We start from the raw sequence: 18564 nt of genomic DNA, 5'->3' as shown, positions 1-18564 counted from the left end.
GCGATGTTCACTTCGTAGTTGTCTCTGGAACGAAAGCTCAATCGAAGGAAGAAAATGTAGTGGAAGTGGAGAGCACGGCCGCGACAATATTGGCGGCATTGGAAGCTGTCAAGGATGTCGTCGGCGCTGTTGCTTCGAGGGAGCAGGAAGCTATAGCGACTACCCTAGAGGACGATAGAATGGAACCGAGACAGGAGATGGAAACTATCGTAACAGACTTGGTCATCCGCCGTGTCAGTGTCAAAGAGAACAATATTTCATCAGATCCGGGGGAAAAGAAAGATGCATCGCCAGTCCCCGACACGCAACCACCAACGCAGCTGACGCCCTTACTGGTGACAGAAGAAGCGGCCGCGCCCGCCACAGCAGAAATGGCTGTGGACGACGAGGTGAGCGAGGTGATGGCGGCTGTGCTGTCGCAAGTATCGACTGCGCCGGCTGTGCCGGTTGAGGTGGAGCCCTTCGTGGAAATGGCGTCGGAGGTGGAAGTCGTCGCTGCGGTGGAAGCCGTCGTGGAAGCCACGGTTAGTGCGGCCGAGCCAGCGCCGGCTGAACCGGAAGCACCTGACGAGACGAAGACGCCAACGGATTCGGAGACGCTGGTGGAGACCGTGAAGGAAGAAGCGGCCACGCCCGTTACAGCGGAACCGGCTGTGGACGACGAGGTGAGCGAGGTGATGGCGGTTGTGCTGTCGCAAGTATCGACTGCGCCGGCTGTGCCGGTTGAGGTGGAGCCCGTCGTGGAAATGGCGTCGGAGGTGGAAGTCGAATCCGTGGCGATGGAGGCGGTGAAAGTCGTCGCTGCGGTGGAAGCCGTCGTGGAAGCCACGGTTAGTGCGGCCGAGCTAGCGCCGGCTGAACCGGAAGCACCTGACGAGACGAAGACGCCAACGGATTCGGAGACGCTGGCGGAGACCGTGAAAGAAGAAGCGGCCACGCCCGCCACAGCAGAACCGGCTGTGGACGACGAGGTGATGGCGGCTGTGCCGGTTGAGGTGGAGCCCTTCGTGGAAATGGCGTCGGAGGTGGAAGTCGTCGCTGCGGTGGAAGCCGTCGTGGAAGCCACGGTTAGTGCGGCCGAGCCAGCGCCGGCTGAACCGGAAGCACCTGACGAGACGAAGACGCCAACGGATTCGGAGACGCTGGCGGAGACCGTGAAGGAAGAAGCGGCCACGCCCGTTACAGCGGAACCGGCTGTGGACGACGAGGTGAGCGAGGTGATGGCGGTTGTGCTGTCGCAAGTATCGACTGCGCCGGCTGTGCCGGTTGAGGTGGAGCCCGTCGTGGAAATGGCGTCGGAGGTGGAAGTCGAATCCGTGGCGATGGAGGCGGTGAAAGTCGTCGCTGCGGTGGAAGCCGTCGTGGAAGCCACGGTTAGTGCGGCCGAGCTAGCGCCGGCTGAACCGGAAGCACCTGACGAGACGAAGACGCCAACGGATTCGGAGACGCTGGCGGAGACCGTGAAGGAAGAAGCGGCCACGCCCGCCACAGCAGAACCGGCTGTGGACGACGAGGTGATGGCGGCTGTGCTGTCGCAAGTATCGACTGCGCCGGCTGTGCCGGTTGAGGTGGAGCCCGTCGTGGAAATGGCGTCGGAGGTGGAAGTCGAATCCTTCACGGTTGATTTAGCTGTGATATGAACGTGGTTGTTCATTTTGTGGGAGTTGGAGCTGAAATATGCTAGATTTGTACTCTTACTCGAGGTTGCTGTTGACATCGTTGGTGATGGTTTTGGGGTGGAAATGGTGCAGTATGGTAGCCATCGACGAAATAGTTAATGCACTCACTCAGAGTGTAGGGACACCGAGGAACGTACTGAGCAATGAGCTGGGTGTCTTCTTAAAAAAATGTCTAAGACAAAAGTATTTATTCGTGCAGAGCCTTAGATTTAAATCCTTCCTACCACCTTCATTCATCCTTGGCCTCTCGACGGCGGCGGCTGCTGCCGATAGAAAGCACAGTAGGTATCGCATGAGAACACAAGTGAGTTTATATAGGCACGCAAATCCACAGAGCTCGTACCTCGCTGTGGCAGGTCTCTTGGTTGCACTCTTCTTACTCTTGTCGTCTGCTCCACTAGAGCTCGGCACTTTCTTAGCTCCGTCCTTGCTCTCTTTGCTCCCCCCATTCGATGCTGATGGATACTTTTCTTTGCTAGGAGCAACTTCTACTTCGTTGGCGAACATGATCTCTACATCATTCTCCGACGCGACACCAACGCGCTCAAGCCAATAGTCCATGCTGATGGCACATCCAGCTCCATTCGCTGGCTCAAAGTCGCGAGTACGGCGCTCTGGCATCTCCAAGTCCAGTTGCACCACATTATCACTGCGCCAACGCACATTAAGCGGATCAATGAGTCGGTTGCGTCTCGCGTACTCGCTCTCAATGCGTCGGGCACCGCGACGAGAAATGGGACGTTTAGGACGGAGAGACGACGGTTTTGTCTCTAGACGACTGACTTGCCAGGCGTCGTGGTCCGCGTCGTATCGAGCTCTTTTCTCAAGACTTTGCGCTTCATCCAGAGGCACAAAGTGGCTCAATAGTAAATGTTTGAGCTTAAGTTGACGCGTGAGTTCTCGCACCGTGTCCAGCATATCTTCCTTCTCAGCTTGGAACTCGACTTTAAGGTCCTCGATCTCGGTGGTGGCTGCCTTGTGCTTGGCCCAGAGCTTCTTAAGTTTCTTCGTCTTGTCATCGACAGCGTCTTGTAGCGTCGTGTACTGCTCTTCCAGCAGCACGTTCGAGTCTTCCTTCTCCGCCAGCTCTCGCGCGAGTTGCAGTTCCTGACGCTTTTGAGCTTCGACGCGAGCTTGGGCCTCACGCAGCTGACGTTCCTGCTTGGCAGCTTTATCCAGTACGCGTCCACCGGAGATGAGTTTGTGCTCCAGAGCCTCGAGTTGGCTGACCATTTCGTCCTTCTGCTTGGACATGACTTCTTTCTGCTGCGCTTGAGACTGCAGTTCACGCTCCAGTTGGTCTCGTTCCTCTTCGGTTCGCGATTGAGCGGCAAGTAAAGCCTTCATCTCCTCTTGCGCCTTCTGTTTGAGCTCACGCTTTTCACGTCGTGCATCTTCTTCCAGTTTCCTTAGGACCTCCTCACTCACACCTTCACGCTTCACCACGGTCTTCTCTACGATTCGCTCTACAATTTGAGGAACGACAGCAGAGCCACCGTCTTTTGAAAAGGCTTTCCCCTCCGCACCAGATGCAACCGGCCCGTTCTTCTCCTGAGCAGCCAGCGCTTCGCGTAGTTCCTTAATTTTCTCCTGGTATTCTCGAATCTTGGCATCTTTCGGATCTTCATTAATCTTCGGTTTGTTCTTAATGTTCTTGGCGCGATTCGCGTACCGGAGCGTGGACAACGTTTCGTTGTAGTTGTAGTCTGCTGGACCACAGTTGGCAATCATGACAGTCTTCGCATTGCCTCCAAGAGAGTCTTGAAGCAACCGCGTGAGCTTCGAGTCACGGTACGGGATATGCTGAGATTTCCCGTCTACGAGCGCAGAGATGACGTTGCCTAACGCCGAGAGACTCAAGTTGATCTTCGTCGCTTCTTTCATGCGGTCTCCAGTGGCTCCGGTCTTGGCCTGTCGCTCGCTACCGGCAAGATCGACGAGGTTCAGCTTACCCACACAGATATGAGGCTTGCCGTTGGCCTCGGACTGTGCTACAGATAAGGCTTCAACTGTAATAGTGAACATGGAATGCGAGCGCGAAGACGTCTGGTTCATGAGTGTGGCTCCGACACTGCGATTCTTCTTCCCTTGCTGCATGACAGCGTCGATCTCAGCGGCGGCTGCAACTTGGCGAGACGTCAGATCCTTCACGAAGACTCCGGCGTCCACCGTTTCTTTGAGTTCTAGACGGTTCTTCGGGTCGGGAGCGAGGAGATCTCGGATCTCTTCGTTGTAGATCTCGAGATATGACGCGTAGACCATAAATTGTTTGTTGTCGGCCTCCGCAGCGATACGGTCGAAGATGTGAGAGAACGAGTTGGGGATAATACCTTTAGCCTCGGGCGGTTCCGAGTATCCCTCCATCGTGTGTGACTTGCCAGCGCCCGTTTGACCGTAGGCGAAGATGGTTCCATTGAAGCCGTTGACGACCGACTCGACGATGTCGGTGGCCGCTTGCGCGTACACGTCTTGCTGTGAGTTTTCAGGTGGGATAGCAGCGTCAAATGTAAATTTCTTGGGAGGCTCCCTGGCGTCTGCTTCCGGATTGGAGAGCGAAATTTCGCCCTGTGCTGGGCTGGCGTGGACAATGTACGTCCGGCCATCTTGCACCTCCTTGGTGCTGAGTGGACGAATGCGTACACATACGCGGACGCTTTCACTCTTGCTGGACATGTGGTGTTTGATTGATTCCGTCGCTTGGGGCGTCGGAATCCTGCTACATCACACGAAAGACCGCGGCCGAAACGGCAGCAAGAGTCGAAAAGCACAACGGCCACACGACCTAGAAGTCCTTGACCTCCGCAAACAGCGAGTGGTCCTAGCCTAGGACCATCATGTGATCGTTGAGTACTTAACTCAGAAACATTAGCTTGAAGTATCACAGCTATTATGCTGTAGCACGAACCAGTCCGCGAGAACAAACTATTAATATTAACATCCTCTAATCGAAATGCTACATGTATGTAAGCACAACTACCGGTACTAAAAAACATTTTTTAAAGTGATTTAAAAATCATTTTGCTTTCCCCGAAATTCAGTTTATGCCTTCCTTCACATGAACGCATTGGCGGGACCCCGGGATCCCCATTGGACCCCGGGTCTGCCAAAACAAATCGGTAAACCTCGGTATGATGCAAATAAAATACATGTTGAAGCGCGTGTTTATCTACTGCTCCTGTTGCTTCACTGGGAAAAATTTAGAATGGATGGTTGTCGAGACCCAAACTTTTGCTTCCTCATCTTGGATCTGCCGGGTTTGCGTTTATTCCAGATAGCCCGACTGGTCAGGCAGTTGGTCACTGTTGAGAGCTGCCGAATTTATCAGCGTTTCTGGTACAGCTGGATAGTAGTCGATATAGTCTGGAGGGATGGAGAGAAATACTTTGCAGACAACGATTTGTTTTCTCGTATGATAGCGTTTTGACTGGGTGGCGCGGTAGCTGAACATGGTTCGCAGAAGCTTTCCAAACGCTGTGTACACTTGGATCAAACAGCTCTGTTAAAAAAGCTTTCTGAATTGCAGTGATGTCTCCATGCAGCACCATCGAAAACACGATCGCATCTTAGTTCGACAAATTTACCGTCTTTCTAGCTATACAAACTCCTTGGTCGATCTAAAAAAAATAGTTCGCCGTATATCCGGCAGGAGGTGGCACGAAATATTAGGTCTGTAGGTCGTTTCATTCGATATAAAGATATTGTTAGGGTCTCTATGATCGAGAAAGGTAGCTTTTACGCTTTTGACTTTGTTGACTTCATCAACAATCGCCATAAATTCAACCCGCGAATAGCACCACGACACCACGCAACGACGCGATCAGCAATGTTGTGTGAGTATCCAGGCAAGAGAAAGCATAAAACCACTTTCTTGTAAGGAAATACAATCGAAAGCATAGCGAAAAACAGCAGAACAGCTTTGGACTTATTTTGGCCACACAGTTATCGAGTACTGTATACTGAGGCAGATCTCTGGTGGACGGACTTCAATTCGTGCATTAGACTGCAGCGTCTATATATGTGGTAAATGAGACGAAGGCTGCACAATGCGTCGGCATTTTTGCCCTGGGCACGCTCGTCATAAAAGTACATATTATTTCTCGTGTTCGAGATATCGGCGACGTCAAAGTTTTGAATGATCAAATCACTGTTGAAAATTTTTGCTGAAGGACGACAGTGTCCATAATAAGGCATGGAGAGACCCCGCGCCGAAATTCTCAACTTGTATTTGAACGCGACAGTTAGGTTCTTTAGCACTCGAAATATTTCTCTGGTCGCAACCATCCATCTCTCCCGCTGACACTTCATAGCAATCGTCACTTTCTTCACTTTCATAGTCCTTTCCACTGTCTGCAGATTCATACGTATTTGGAATAACTTCCTTGGGCAATTTTTGATTGGGAGCGCTTTTGGCAGCAAAATGCTTAATGCAGGATGAATTAAAACGGCGCTGAGCGATGGCCTCGGTAGGGTGCATATGCTTTTCTAACAAAATTGCTTCTTTGTCGTCAGCACTCACACTTTCTTGCTGCAGAGGAATATTTCAGCGCATGCAGCAGTCACAAACGTCTTGTTTTGTGCGAGTTAAACGGACACCAGGGTAGTAGTATATCCTGTACTGCGTAAAGCGCGTGTAGCTCAGTGTGCGTGCTCCAGGGTGTGCTCGTGTTACCCCATCGACGTATCTTGCATGCACGATGACCCACGACAAATTTGCCTCTGTGAAGTACTGGCGGGGTCGTCGGTGCGAGCACGGGAAGCTACCTTCCAATACCCAGGTCGAGCAATGAGCCTTAAAACGTTCGAAGTCCTGATCACTGAGCGCATGCCAAGGCCTTAATTTTCTTAGTCGTGTGTGAAATGTATCGAGTTCATGTACTAACACCTTTCTTAATCGATCAATGCGGCTGCCTCAAACAGGAACGATAGCTCGAATGACTCTTTCGGAAGGTCCCTGCTGTAACAACTGGAGGAGAACGCCGTCTGACTGCTCCCACTCGCGCCCTCCGTAGTTCGTTTCTCACGAGTCCCAGTCTGCTATAATATTCTTTACTGAATGTTTACCAAGGAGCTCGACTGAACGCAAATATGTTGTTTCCTGTCTAGTAGGACCCTTGTACCGCTTGCGTTGTGGGATCGTTGTTCGTGAGCCTCCTCCACGTCTAGTCATCTTTGCCGGTGGGTTTCCAAACTGGATCCCATCCTTGCCTCCTTGCGGTCACCAAAAATAAATAATTGCCGTTTTCATCGGTTAAGTTTAGGGGACCCCGGTCCCGCCAATGCGTTCACATGTCAACAGATTAACGATTGATCCTACTATTACATGTAATAGTAGACTATTTTGAAGTAGTCATGCACCTAGAATTTTAATAATTAATGCATTGTTTGTATTACTAGCCGAGCGCCGCCGCTACGCAGCGGTAGTTAAGGTTAAGTCCCACTTGTTTTGGCCTTCCCGCCTCCGCAACGCTTCGGCGGGATAATGAGAAAAAGGATGCACCCCTTTGTGCCTAAACCGATTTTTTTTATTTTATCAATCTTGGTCAGCGTCATGCTCGATTACAAATAATTATTTAGTGATCTTGAATCAAGATTCTTGAAACAATCTCTTTATATTGATGGCTATCACTGAATCTTCACCTTCCACCTGCACTTCAAATAACATTTATACAAACGCTACAAAATTATTAGTTTAGCATCGTGCTCGATATCACGGGCCATTTCGGAGCCTCTATGAAACTTCGCTCACATCAACGCAAACGATAGTAGTGGCCTGTCCACAGGGCTCCCGATTATGGCATGGCCTTGTCAATAATTTCTTATGAAATCATAAAAAATATTTATTTCGTCGACTTCACTAATGCAATAAATAATTTATTTGCTAAAGTACCAATCTACCCAACCGTCAAAATTTCAACCGTCCGACCGGGGCTCCAACCTGATACCGGTACGGTCTGCCAGCTAAGGGTCGGACTTTGCCGTGACCCGCGGGCCGTCCCGCGGTAATACACATAATAATAATAAAAAAAATTCCTTCTCTCTGAGGCCCCACAGCAATTCTACAAACCACGGCCACGAGCGCGCAGCGGTGAGAGCGGAGCGCAATTCTACGGCCCTCCTGCGACCTCAAGGCCTCGGTCGCATCTCTACGCGCGCGGTATCACTACCAGGGACTCACGCCACACTACTCCCGCCGTTATCGTCCCCGTAGATGACTTATTTGATGTGAAATAACCCGTAATTGCGGGCGGAATGCAGCCGAATTCTATCTACGACATACATCGAGGCCATAGTACCTATTTTTTATGGTAAGTTTTTGCTGTTGCTTATCATGAGTGAACATGTCGTTTCTAACTTGCTGTTGCAGCTTTGTTTGTAATATAAGATGATGCGTTAGTGCCTAAAGCGGAAGCTGTTATCTATTGCCAAGAATTATACAGTTTAAAGTGTAAGGCGAGATCTGGTGTTGTCACTTAGCTATACTATATGTACAGCAGGTTCAGCGCTCTCGAAGGCTTGTTACGAATAAATTTTGGCAGCGCCGAAGGTGGTGCTGGGTCGACAATGTCACTACGCTCAGCACGCTCGTGAACTGGGTTTTATGTGCGTCAAGCTTTCCAGCCTTAAGCCGATTGCGAAGGGCTCAGTGCCGTAACCGTTGCTGCTGCTGAGGACCCGTTCGTCTTCAAGAAGGCCCGCGTGTTCACTTGCGCTTTCTCACCAAGCGCGATAACCTCACTCTTAAACGCAGGAGACGAAGCATCAAGTGAAAACCCATGGGGTAAGAGTTGCATCATGCAGCCTGCGGTGTGTCTAAGCTCGTACAGCGTTGTTTTCTTCATAGAGCGCGAAGCATAAACGCGGGGCTCGGCCGTAAACCGTTCGTACCAGACTGCAGCAAGAGACTGCGAGCCCTTTATCTTCGGACGAACAGTTTGTATCGCGCTTCGTGGGCATGCTGTGATACACGACCCGCCACAGGTTTTGCTGTAGCCGACGGCGAGTGCAACTTAGCCTCTACAGCTGCAGTCATTCCTCTGGGCATTAATTTTGCAGGATTAAAACGCTGATCTGCGTGGACTTGCGCTTCATGAGGCTTAGCACCTCGGCAAAGTGAGAGCTCCTAACGCTGGGCTTGGTTATAGCTGATGGTGGCATGAAAGAATGGCGGGTTGTGCTGCTCCATGCCAGTACTTCCGCTTCCCCGATGACCCGTGCTGACATGGCCGCCCGAATGCGGGCAACCAGTGCTCCTTCGCATGAAAGCAGCAGCATGTCGGGGTAGTGCATGATGAGGGTGGCTGACAAGACCTCTGCAACGTCTTCGTTTAGGCTCATGGCAGGCTCTGCAATCCCAGGAAGCTCGTGAAAAGTAGGTCATGCAATGCTTGGGCGTGGGACCGCACAGGCGGCTCCAAGATACGCAACGAAGGAAGACGAGCGCCTTCTTTTGGTTTTCCATCCGCTCAGTACACGTGTAACTTGCTGATCAGTCTGCGCTGTACCGAACATGTACCCAAACGCCATATTGACGCGGTCAAACTGCCAATGGCCGCGCTCTATAATCCAGTTTTCTGCCAGAGTTCCATCGTTGGCGTGCATGGCAGCTCCTCGACGAAAAGAATGGGAGGTAAGTCCTTGTGTGAGTTTTATCTGCTTCTGATCTGCAATGTTCTTGACTCTAACCAATAATCGGTTCACGTACGCTTGAGCACCAGGAGTCGATGATCTGGTAGCTGGCGACTGTTGAGAGGTCTGGCAAGGATGCGGGACTGTCGTCTGCCTCGAGAAGCTCTACGAGACTGCGCCCTCTACGTCGCCAGCATTAGCTCCGGTATGGCTTGTACTGGTAAACTAAGGAAATAGACGTTTCCTTGGCGCATTCTTTATGGGTAGACCAGCAGCTAAAACGAATAGTGGACAAGTTAAAAACCTTGTCGGGTCCTTAAACAAGGACACACCTTGTAGCAAAGCTGTTTTAATCCACTTAAAGCGTAGGAAGAGTAGGTTACCTACATGTTGCAAGGATCCAGTTGGCGTAATTGTCAATAATTATATAAATAAAATAATCAATGATCTTACCAGGTAAATCAAGAGCTGGTATTTCTCAAGTCGCTCTGCATTCGAGCTACGTCCGTATAAATGCCAGAGTATCACAACCAGAGCTACATCCGGATAGATACTCCCAGCAGATTCAGACGTATAAAGTATGCGAACGATATTTTCTAGATCTTGCTTGGAACACGGTGGAGCGTTTTTTTCAAAAACCCTTATCCTCGCGATTGGCACAGTACTTACCAAGCCCAGACAGGATCTTCTGCAGCTGGGGCTTTACTGTCCCTTGTTGTGGGTATTTATCTATCAACCAGTTCTTTACGTTTCCGAAATAGGTTAGACATGTATTGGTAGATCGAGCTTTGTCTGTCGATCTAGCTAGAGAATATGCATATATCTATCTATAATACAGCTTGAAGTACCCTACCGGTCTTGTCAGCGTCGATAAGCTGTTGAACATGCTCTAGTGTGATATTTTCTGAAGAAAGAAACGTGCTAAACGAGTTGATCGCCGTCACCCGAGCCTTCTTACTGTTAGATGGCGCTAGCGATGCGATAGACATGACCACAGCTCTGCAAATTAATGTCTTTTAGGAAACAGCCGCCAACCGCCACCTCGGGTCGGAAACTTCCTGATATTTTTAGAATATGCTATTATATGGAAATTTGTAAAGAGTACAACATATTTTAAAAAAAACCAACTAAATATGGTCGGATTGGTAGGAATGTGGTGGTTATTTTTTAAGACTTCGTCATTGGATAAGATCACATTTATTTTGCAATCTAATTGGTGGATTGGCTGAGTACCATGGACGAGACATGGTTGAAATCTTGCGGATATTATATAATAACATATAGTCTTCGACCTCCGACAATCAACGACCGTAACAAAAGCAGTCCATAATTGTGTTCAAGTTATGTATTTTTGTACTAGTTGTGTAAGAAGCTTAGTGGATCAGGGTTTGGGATAGGCGAGGCCAGAAACATGTTTATAGCGAGTTTGTAGTCGCAATCTTAGGCTCTGAAACTGCCTGTGGGCTTAGAAAGCGGCAATTTACTGATTATGCATTTCTTAAAGGCACTCGTTATTTTGCCCGACTGGGGTAACATAGCATCGCCTTTTATACGTGTACAAATAGTATAGTACGGTTAAATTGGAGTAAAGGTTGGACACTAGCGCGTTTGCACTCGTCTGCGGACTTATAGCCGTGGGCCCGCCCCTCTCTTCACTTGCTGCGCTGCGCTCGGGGGGCGCCGCTGCGCGGCCTGCCCCACCCCGGCCTCTAAGTCCTCGACTCGGCAAGGCGCTGTGTCTGCGATTAGAAATTAATTCCGAGCGAGTGTTGCCAAGACCGTCGGCTAAGTCCATTTTATGCATGTTGGGGGGTATAATTGTATAGTCGGTTAGCCAGTCGGGCAAAATACTCACTTCCTTTCTTAAACCCGGATGAATTTCTGATTCGGCACCTTTACAATATTTAGCACCTTATGCTCACTAAACACTGCAAAACGCGAAATGAGGCCCCGGTTCAGAAATCGGAGTCCACAAATTGAAGCAGATTTTTTTTTTACGGCACCTTTTACACGTAATTACTATTAGCAACGACTGGCTACGTGGTTAAACCCTTATCAGTAAGATTGTATCTAAAAGGTTCGCTTGTGGGGCCGCAAAAATAAACAAAGCTTCATTCTTGTTTTTTTCTGGTAAGGGACAAGTCGCCCAACCGCTACTACTCTATCGCTGGCCCGCTACATTGATTATCTGTGTATTTGTATATTTCGTGAATAAGCGATATGTGGCCACCTCTGCTGTCAATGCGTTGTGTGCTTGCTTGCGTTGAGGCTAACATTGCTGTTCTGAAAGGAGGTTAAGTTTTGTGTTTGACGCAGCACTCAAATGTGTATTTCGTGTACTCTGCAAAGAGGTTAGCTTTGCTGTTCCACATGGAGGTTAAGCTATGTGTTCAATACGGTACTACCAATGCAAAAGTTTAGGTACAGCTTCTTAAGCATGTAATGCACCCAGTATTAGTTATTATTGCTTACTCTGCGTTACCTTCTGCGTCGTTGAGTGAGTTGTCCTCCATAGCCTCGTCCTCGAAGAAGCGCTTGCGAACAAGAAGACGGCGATCCTTTTCGAAGGCAGCAACAACAGAATTGTGGATGTGCTCCCACGACTCCCACGTTGGCTACCAGTCTACGAGGTAGTACATCTGCCGCTACTCGCGCCTTCACGTCATCACCTTGCGTACGTGGTGCTGCTTCTCGCTGCCTACATGATCGGCGTCATCATCAGATGGAGAAGGGTCGACAAGCCATTCGCGAACATCGCCAAAGCCCGCCCGTCGCTTCTTCCGCTCCTTCATGGCTTCGTAGATGACTTGAATGCCTTCGGGAAGAAGGCTTGCTGATGCGACGATCGTGTTCAAGGTAAGTCGGAAGTGCCGAAACGCTAAATCATCCAGGCGAAGCTTGTACGCCTTGCCTGCTGTGATACACAGGGTCTTGAACTTTTTTAAGAGCTAACAGGGTGATTGGTCGGCTTCATCGTTGGTAAGATCAGCAGTGTGACTGTAGGTTGGGGTGTAAATTGCAAAATGAATTCAATGTTGATCAAATCGATAGGAAACGACTGGACCAGGCAAGTAGCGTGGTACTACTGGATGCAATTTAACGCTATGACTTTATTCGTATGCAATCGTGCGGGGTCGGTGATGCGTCCCACAGCGTGACGTTGGTGGTAGCTACGGATATGATCGCTGAGAAGGTCACTCTTGTGGAGCTTGCGCATGGACTTCTAGGTATTTTGGGCCCCACGAGCGGTGGTCTTGTTACCTTAAAGGAACGCTAGCAGCTTTACCTCAGCGTCTGCCCCCAAGGCCAGCACCTCATCGCGATACGCTGGTGATTTTTTTTGTTCAGCTTGAAGCCTTCGGGGAGGAACAGCTTCATGAGCGCCACGATCATCTTGAAGGTAGACCTTGTGTGCTTCGTAGCCGCGTCGGCTGAGCGCCATATTCGAGGTTCTTGTGCTTACCAGGAGTAGCATGCGTCTTTTAAGCTCGTAGCCGCAGAGGTACGTCTTCGCTTTACTGACTGCGAGCTGCTGATTACACCCTCACTTGTGTTGTCTCCTGATTCTGCTCGTTCGGCCTTGTTGTAGATCTTAGACGCCATGGTAGACAGTCGGGCGTCAAGCTTTTGGTTGACTTGGACTAACAGCTCAATCAAAGCCGCTTGCTGACGAAATACTGGGTGCTTCGTTACATTTTCTGAATTAATTGGAGGAGTCACCATGATGGGTTTCCCATCCGGGCTTGTGCTGCTGAACAGGTGAGATGACCATGCAAGAAGCTCATTCACGGGTACCCCTTTCGCGACTGCACATGCCTCGATACGCTGTACTGTTGAGACGTCCGACTTCACGCCTTTCAGGGATGGATAGTGGCGCAACACATATGCCATGAGGGTGTCATCGACGTGTGCGTTTATGCTGTAAGCCTCCACATCAAGCCCAGTCGAGGCACTAAACAGCGCAGAGGAGACAGGGCGGATCTTGGCTTGCGCGTCAGAGTCGAAGAAGTCCAAGGCTAGAAGTGGTACCGGTTTCGCAGGGTCGTGGCCACTCAGTACTCGGGCAACTTTGTGATCTTCGGCTGGAGAATTGAAGACGTATGCGAATTCCTTGTTGGTCGACATCATATTCCACGCGCTTCTATCGAAGATCCATTGAACGCACATACCTGACCCATTCGCGTGCTGCGCTCCTCCACGTTGAAAGGAATGCAATGTCAGGTTATCATCCACATCTGCCTTACCCATGACTCGTTTAAGAGCGCGATTCACGTAGCTGTGGATACTGGGCGAAGCATCGACCGTTTTCGGCTGTCCATCAGACCTTGGTGCGTCTTGAGGATGGTCGATCAAGTCAATCAGAGGTGCCGTTAGCGTCTGAGATGGTAGGGAAGGTCCCTACGATTCTGGAAGCCGGTTGAGAAGTGCCACTGTTGGTGATGAGCGCGTGATTAGCCCAGGGGCAACCGCAAGCAACGGACACGTGGTAGAGTCGGAGTCTGAGAGGAGCGATAAGCCTTGCTCCTCAAACGTCTTGACCCGGATGAACCGAACGAAATATCGCCGGATCCAATCGTCAGATTCGTTTTGCGGAGAAGCGTCATGTCCGACGCGCGCCCGAAGTGGTACCAGAGGCATGAGAGCGCCGCATCTTGATAGTCGCTGGCACAAGTTGCAGTTGAATACAGGTATTCGGCTATCTGCTTAAAAGCTTTCTTCGTGCATGCTGGGGCCAAGTTCCTGTCTTGCGTTTCATCCAGTAGCGCTCCAACACTTAGCATTTCTTGAGCATATTATTTTCAGCTGCGACGCGATGCTGAGGAAATTGGTCGAGCGAGCCGCTCTTTGCCTGTCGGTAGTATTGCATCACCGAGTGTCGAGCTAGAAGCAGTCCCTTGCGGCCTTCCTTGAAGGCGGGTTATATGACAAATTTGCCCCCCCCTCACACCTTCTAGAACCAGCGCGGCAGTATCGTAACTCATAGACGACTCCAAGTATTCCCACGCCACATCTCCGTCTTTTAGAAACACTAAAAACGAGCGTGCTGTGCTTCGTGCTGGCGAGCGCAAGATCCTCGAGACTCATACGGAGTCGGAGATGTCGGACCTTTCACGTAATTTGAGAAATATGTGAATGACTTACAGTTTGTAAAAGGATATCAATAACAGGACCACCCCCTCCGACTCGATATGTCGGAGATGCTGTCTATTTACACAGCACCTTCCTGATTGGACAAATATCTGCATCTTCTCTGCTTTCATTCGTTCAAAACTATCAAAAGCGCACTGAATACACTTTATTGGTGAATAATGTGAATGTAACTTCAAGTATGGTCGGAAATTCGACTATATTCATCCATAATTTATGAAAAGATATCTTCCTCATTATGCAAACATCAGCATGCTCATTGAAAATTAACTCGCAAACGCTTAGTATCAGAGTTGCTGAAGCGCTCACTCCTCATTTCGGACAAAGTAGGCAAAAGGGTGTTATTAATGCACGCAAACGGTGTGATTTCCACGTGATGTACAAAACAATTATGTTGGGTTTCTCCACATAATGCTCTTATTAATTGTTTGACCACTGTGCATGCCATAATATATGTATTGGCACTATGTAGCGGAGCTGCCGTAGCTTTAGCTTAAGCGTCAGAGGAAGACGATCGACTCAAAGAGTCACTAATACTAAGCTTTTTATCCAAAGGACACTTACAGCCCACGACCAGGGCTCAAACTTAATACCTTAACTTTTGTGCTTCAATACCAGAAGTGTTTCATTAACTATTATTGTGGCCAAGCCGTTTAGGGGTAAATGTATCTGTTTAACTTTCTAGCATAGCTAAACCTAATCAAATGCATAACGTGTGGCTTTCAGCCCACGTACTGAGAGACCTTTAACTCTCCAACTTATGTACTGAGAGTTTGTTAGCTCTCCGGGTACTTCGTACCGCGGTGTGCTCCACGCCATGTAAGCCCGTTACACTCTTTCCCACTAAGATGAGAACATTCCGTTATCGGAGCGTTCCTCAGCGAGGTCACGTCTTGTTAAGACGGTGGAGGTTACTACACGTCCCACCAGCGTTGTACAGCTCTGTGAGCTCACAAACGCCTACGCATCGTTGATGCCCAACTTCTCGTCGTCGGTCCACAGCCCAATGTTTCAAGCGCACTGCGCACCTTGCTCTCAAGTGGTCTCAGACTTACCCTCGCGCTCCGCGCCTTCTCCAAGAGCTGCAAACCGCTAAGAGTTATGCTCTTGACTCATTCGAGTCGTTGCCAACAGTTCAGTAGTTGAACACTCGCTTTACAAGCGATAGGTCGGTGGTTCGATCCCACCAGGGCGTCGCCCTCTCGCTCTATGAATGATTGTCCACGCTTGGACAAGCTTAAGGGCAACACCCTTTTAGCTCAATGGTTGAGCATTGGCTTTTAGAGCCATCGGACGGTGGTTTGAGCTCACCAGAGCACAGCTCTCTCGTTCCATGAGCTGCTGCCCACGCTTGGACAAACTTAAGGGCAACACCCTTATCTCAGTGATCGAGCTTTGGCTTTGACGACCACAGGTCGGTGGTTCGATTCCACCCGGGCGCTGCCCTCTCATTTCATGAGTAGTCCGTACTCGGACAAACTTACGGGCATCGCCGTTATAGCGCAATGGTAGAGCTCCGGCCTGGAAAGCCAAAGGCCAGTGGTTCGATCCCCATCTGGGACACACTTTCGCGGTTACAGCGCATCCACATTTGGATCATGCTCATCGGGCAAGTTGCTTGAAAACAACTATGCGTCTATCGAGACGCTTGTGCCTGAACCTTGTTCAGCACAGCACGAAGCACCTGCTTCCTTCGGGACCATGTCCCTGAAACGACGAGGTCTCTCCACTTCCTGCTTCCGCTGCGAGCACCGATCATACGTACGAAGTGGCTGCTGCAGCCACTGGTCAGAGCCTGAGCCCAACTACTGACCTGTTCGCTCCCCCTCTTGTGGGAGACGCCAAGCGCCTGGCGACGCTGTCGCACGCCATGGTGGCGCTTCGACACATGATGTGCCCGATCGTAAGCGTCAACGAGACGTCAGAGTAATCTTGCCAGAGGATAACCTCAGACTCTCATGAGCTCTGTGAGTGAGGGTAACCCCTCCACTTCACCAAGTACTGGGTACGACCCTGGCGTCTACGCCGCGCCACAAGGCGTTCCCGTGATAGTGGGGCTCACCATGCTCATCGAGCAGAGCGGAAGGAGGCCTTGCCTCAGCTGGGCTCTCGCGGGGAGCGTCAGCACTTGCCGGAACGGCGTCTGCGTCCATACGTAGCCGGCTTCCACGGCGCGAACGTTCACGTTCACCGACCATCGGTCGGTCTCGAAGAGATGATCCACCTTGTGCATAGGTTAGAGTCACCACTGCTAACGCACAGCCAGGCCTCGGACCTTGAGCGTCCAGTCGCTCGGCTGAGCGCTCAGCTTGCCTTGCTCTTGCACCTCGAGCACTTCGCTCCGCGACCTGTGGCTCTGCCACATGCTGTTGATCAGCCTGCTGTGGGTCCATCACTTGCTGTCGTTCAGCCTCCCGTGGCTCTGTCACCTGCTGCCCTGCCGCTGTCCGTGGCCCAGTCACCGTTGGCGCCAACGCCTCCGCGCTCACCTGAGCAGGGCTTGATATGGCTTAAGCAAGCCAACATAGAAGACCGGATGCGTGCGCATCTTCTTCGGAAGGTGGGCGTATACGCTAGGCCCTTACTGGCCACAATCTTAAATGGGTCTATGGGGGCCGAGGTCTCAACTTCGTCTTGAAGACTGCGGACACTGCAAGAGTAGGTAGTTTTTTTCACGTTTAATAGAACTGGGTTCACCGACCTCAAGCCTATCAACATTGCTTCTGCCCTTGGCATCTGCATGTTCCTTCTGCGTGTCTTGGCTTTCAGCCATAGCGTCGCGTATTTGACGTATTACGCTCAGTCTCAAAGAGACAAAGTCATCGACTTGTTTGCGAACCGCAAAAGGGCCGACATCAGCTAGCCGCTCAGCTATCCCTCCCCATCAAGCCCTAAGCCACTGCGTGGCGGCGTCAGTGGGACGCGACGGCTATCCAAGCCGTTCTCATAGAACGAAGTGTAGCCTGTCGAGGCGTGCACTGCATTATTTAATGCGAGCTCAACGAGTGGGAGCATCTGGCCCCAGCATTTTCGCGCCTCAGCGCATACGCTTCGGATGATATCCTCCACAACGCGCTTCACGCGTTCGGTTTGACCATCGGTCTGCGGATGGTCCGCTGTGGAAATGTCCAAACGAATGCCGAGCGCTCTGAGGAGGGACGTTCAGAACTTCGCAGTGAAGCGTGGGTCTCGATCCGAGACAATTGCCTCAGGCAAGCCATGTTGGCGAAAGATGCCGTCTAAAAACAGCAAAGCTGTACCTTCATCATCAATGGTGTCCGGCACCGCCGCTAAATGAACCATCTTGCTCAATCGGTCTACCAAGACCACAATACCCGTGTTTCCCGCCTTATCCTTGGGAAGGCCAAACACAAAGTCCATACGCATGGACTGCCAACATCCCTTGGGGACAGGCAAACTCGCTTATGGCGCTGCTGTGCTCGGCGCGGACTTTGTCCGTTGACACGTCTCACACGTGCGTACATAGGTGCCAGCTCACTTATACATCTCGGGCCACCAGTATATCGAGCTCACCGAGCCATAGGTCTTCTCCCGACCTAAGTGCCCGCCCACGGGCGTATCATGAACCTTATAGAGGATTCGACACTTTAGTTCCTCATCATGAGGTACGACTACACGAGGATTATCCTCAGAGTCGGTGCTGTAGTACAGCAGGCCGTCATCGAGCGAGTATCGATGCAGCCTCGCGCGTAAGCGCCCAGAAAATTCCTTGTCGGAGTCTTTGAACTCTTCTCTTCCAAGAGCCCGTAGCTGCGCTACGCACATGTCGTCCTCTGCATACGCTCTGCGTTTCAAGTCAGGCACTGACGACGTCACTGTCATGACATGAGCTAACTCGTAGTCCGGCCGACGCGAGAGCGCATCGGCCTCTACATTAAGCGCCCCTGGCTTGTACTTTACCTCGAAGTTGTACTCGGCAAAGAAAGAAAGCCATCTTGCCATTATCTGAGAGAGATGAGGCGACTGTGTCGCAGTGCGTAGCGACGCATGATCCGTAAAGATCACAAAAGGCTTAGAGCGAAGCAGGTGTACCCTGAATTTGACTAGAGCATACTTCATTGCAAGTAGCTCTTTGTCATGAGCTTGTAAC

The 18564-nt window shown here is 50.6% G+C and overlaps 1 protein-coding gene and 1 pseudogene across 2 annotated transcripts; one reads left to right on the top strand and one right to left on the bottom strand.

Moving 5' to 3' along the window:
• Positions 1–1908: 1908 nt before the first annotated feature.
• On the bottom strand, positions 1909–4352 carry PITG_08458 (kinesin-like protein; the record flags this gene model as incomplete). The annotated part of the gene is made up of 2 exons (XM_002903791.1): positions 1909–1939; positions 2023–4352. The coding sequence occupies 2 exons, from the start codon at positions 4350–4352 to the stop codon at positions 1909–1911; spliced, it is 2361 nt and encodes a 786-aa protein (XP_002903837.1).
• Positions 4353–15823: 11471 nt separating this feature from the next.
• Positions 15824–15895, top strand: PITG_27179 (annotated as a pseudogene). The gene has a single exon. The product of its transcript is annotated as a tRNA-OTHER (tRNA).
• Positions 15896–18564: the final 2669 nt, after the last annotated feature.

This window comes from Phytophthora infestans, genomic scaffold (assembly GCF_000142945.1).
Source record: "Phytophthora infestans T30-4 supercont1.13 genomic scaffold, whole genome shotgun sequence".
NCBI lineage: Eukaryota > Oomycota > Peronosporomycetes > Peronosporales > Peronosporaceae > Phytophthora > Phytophthora infestans.
The sequence above is the reverse complement of the archived record's forward strand: the minus strand, read 5'-3'. Positions and strand labels throughout refer to the sequence as shown.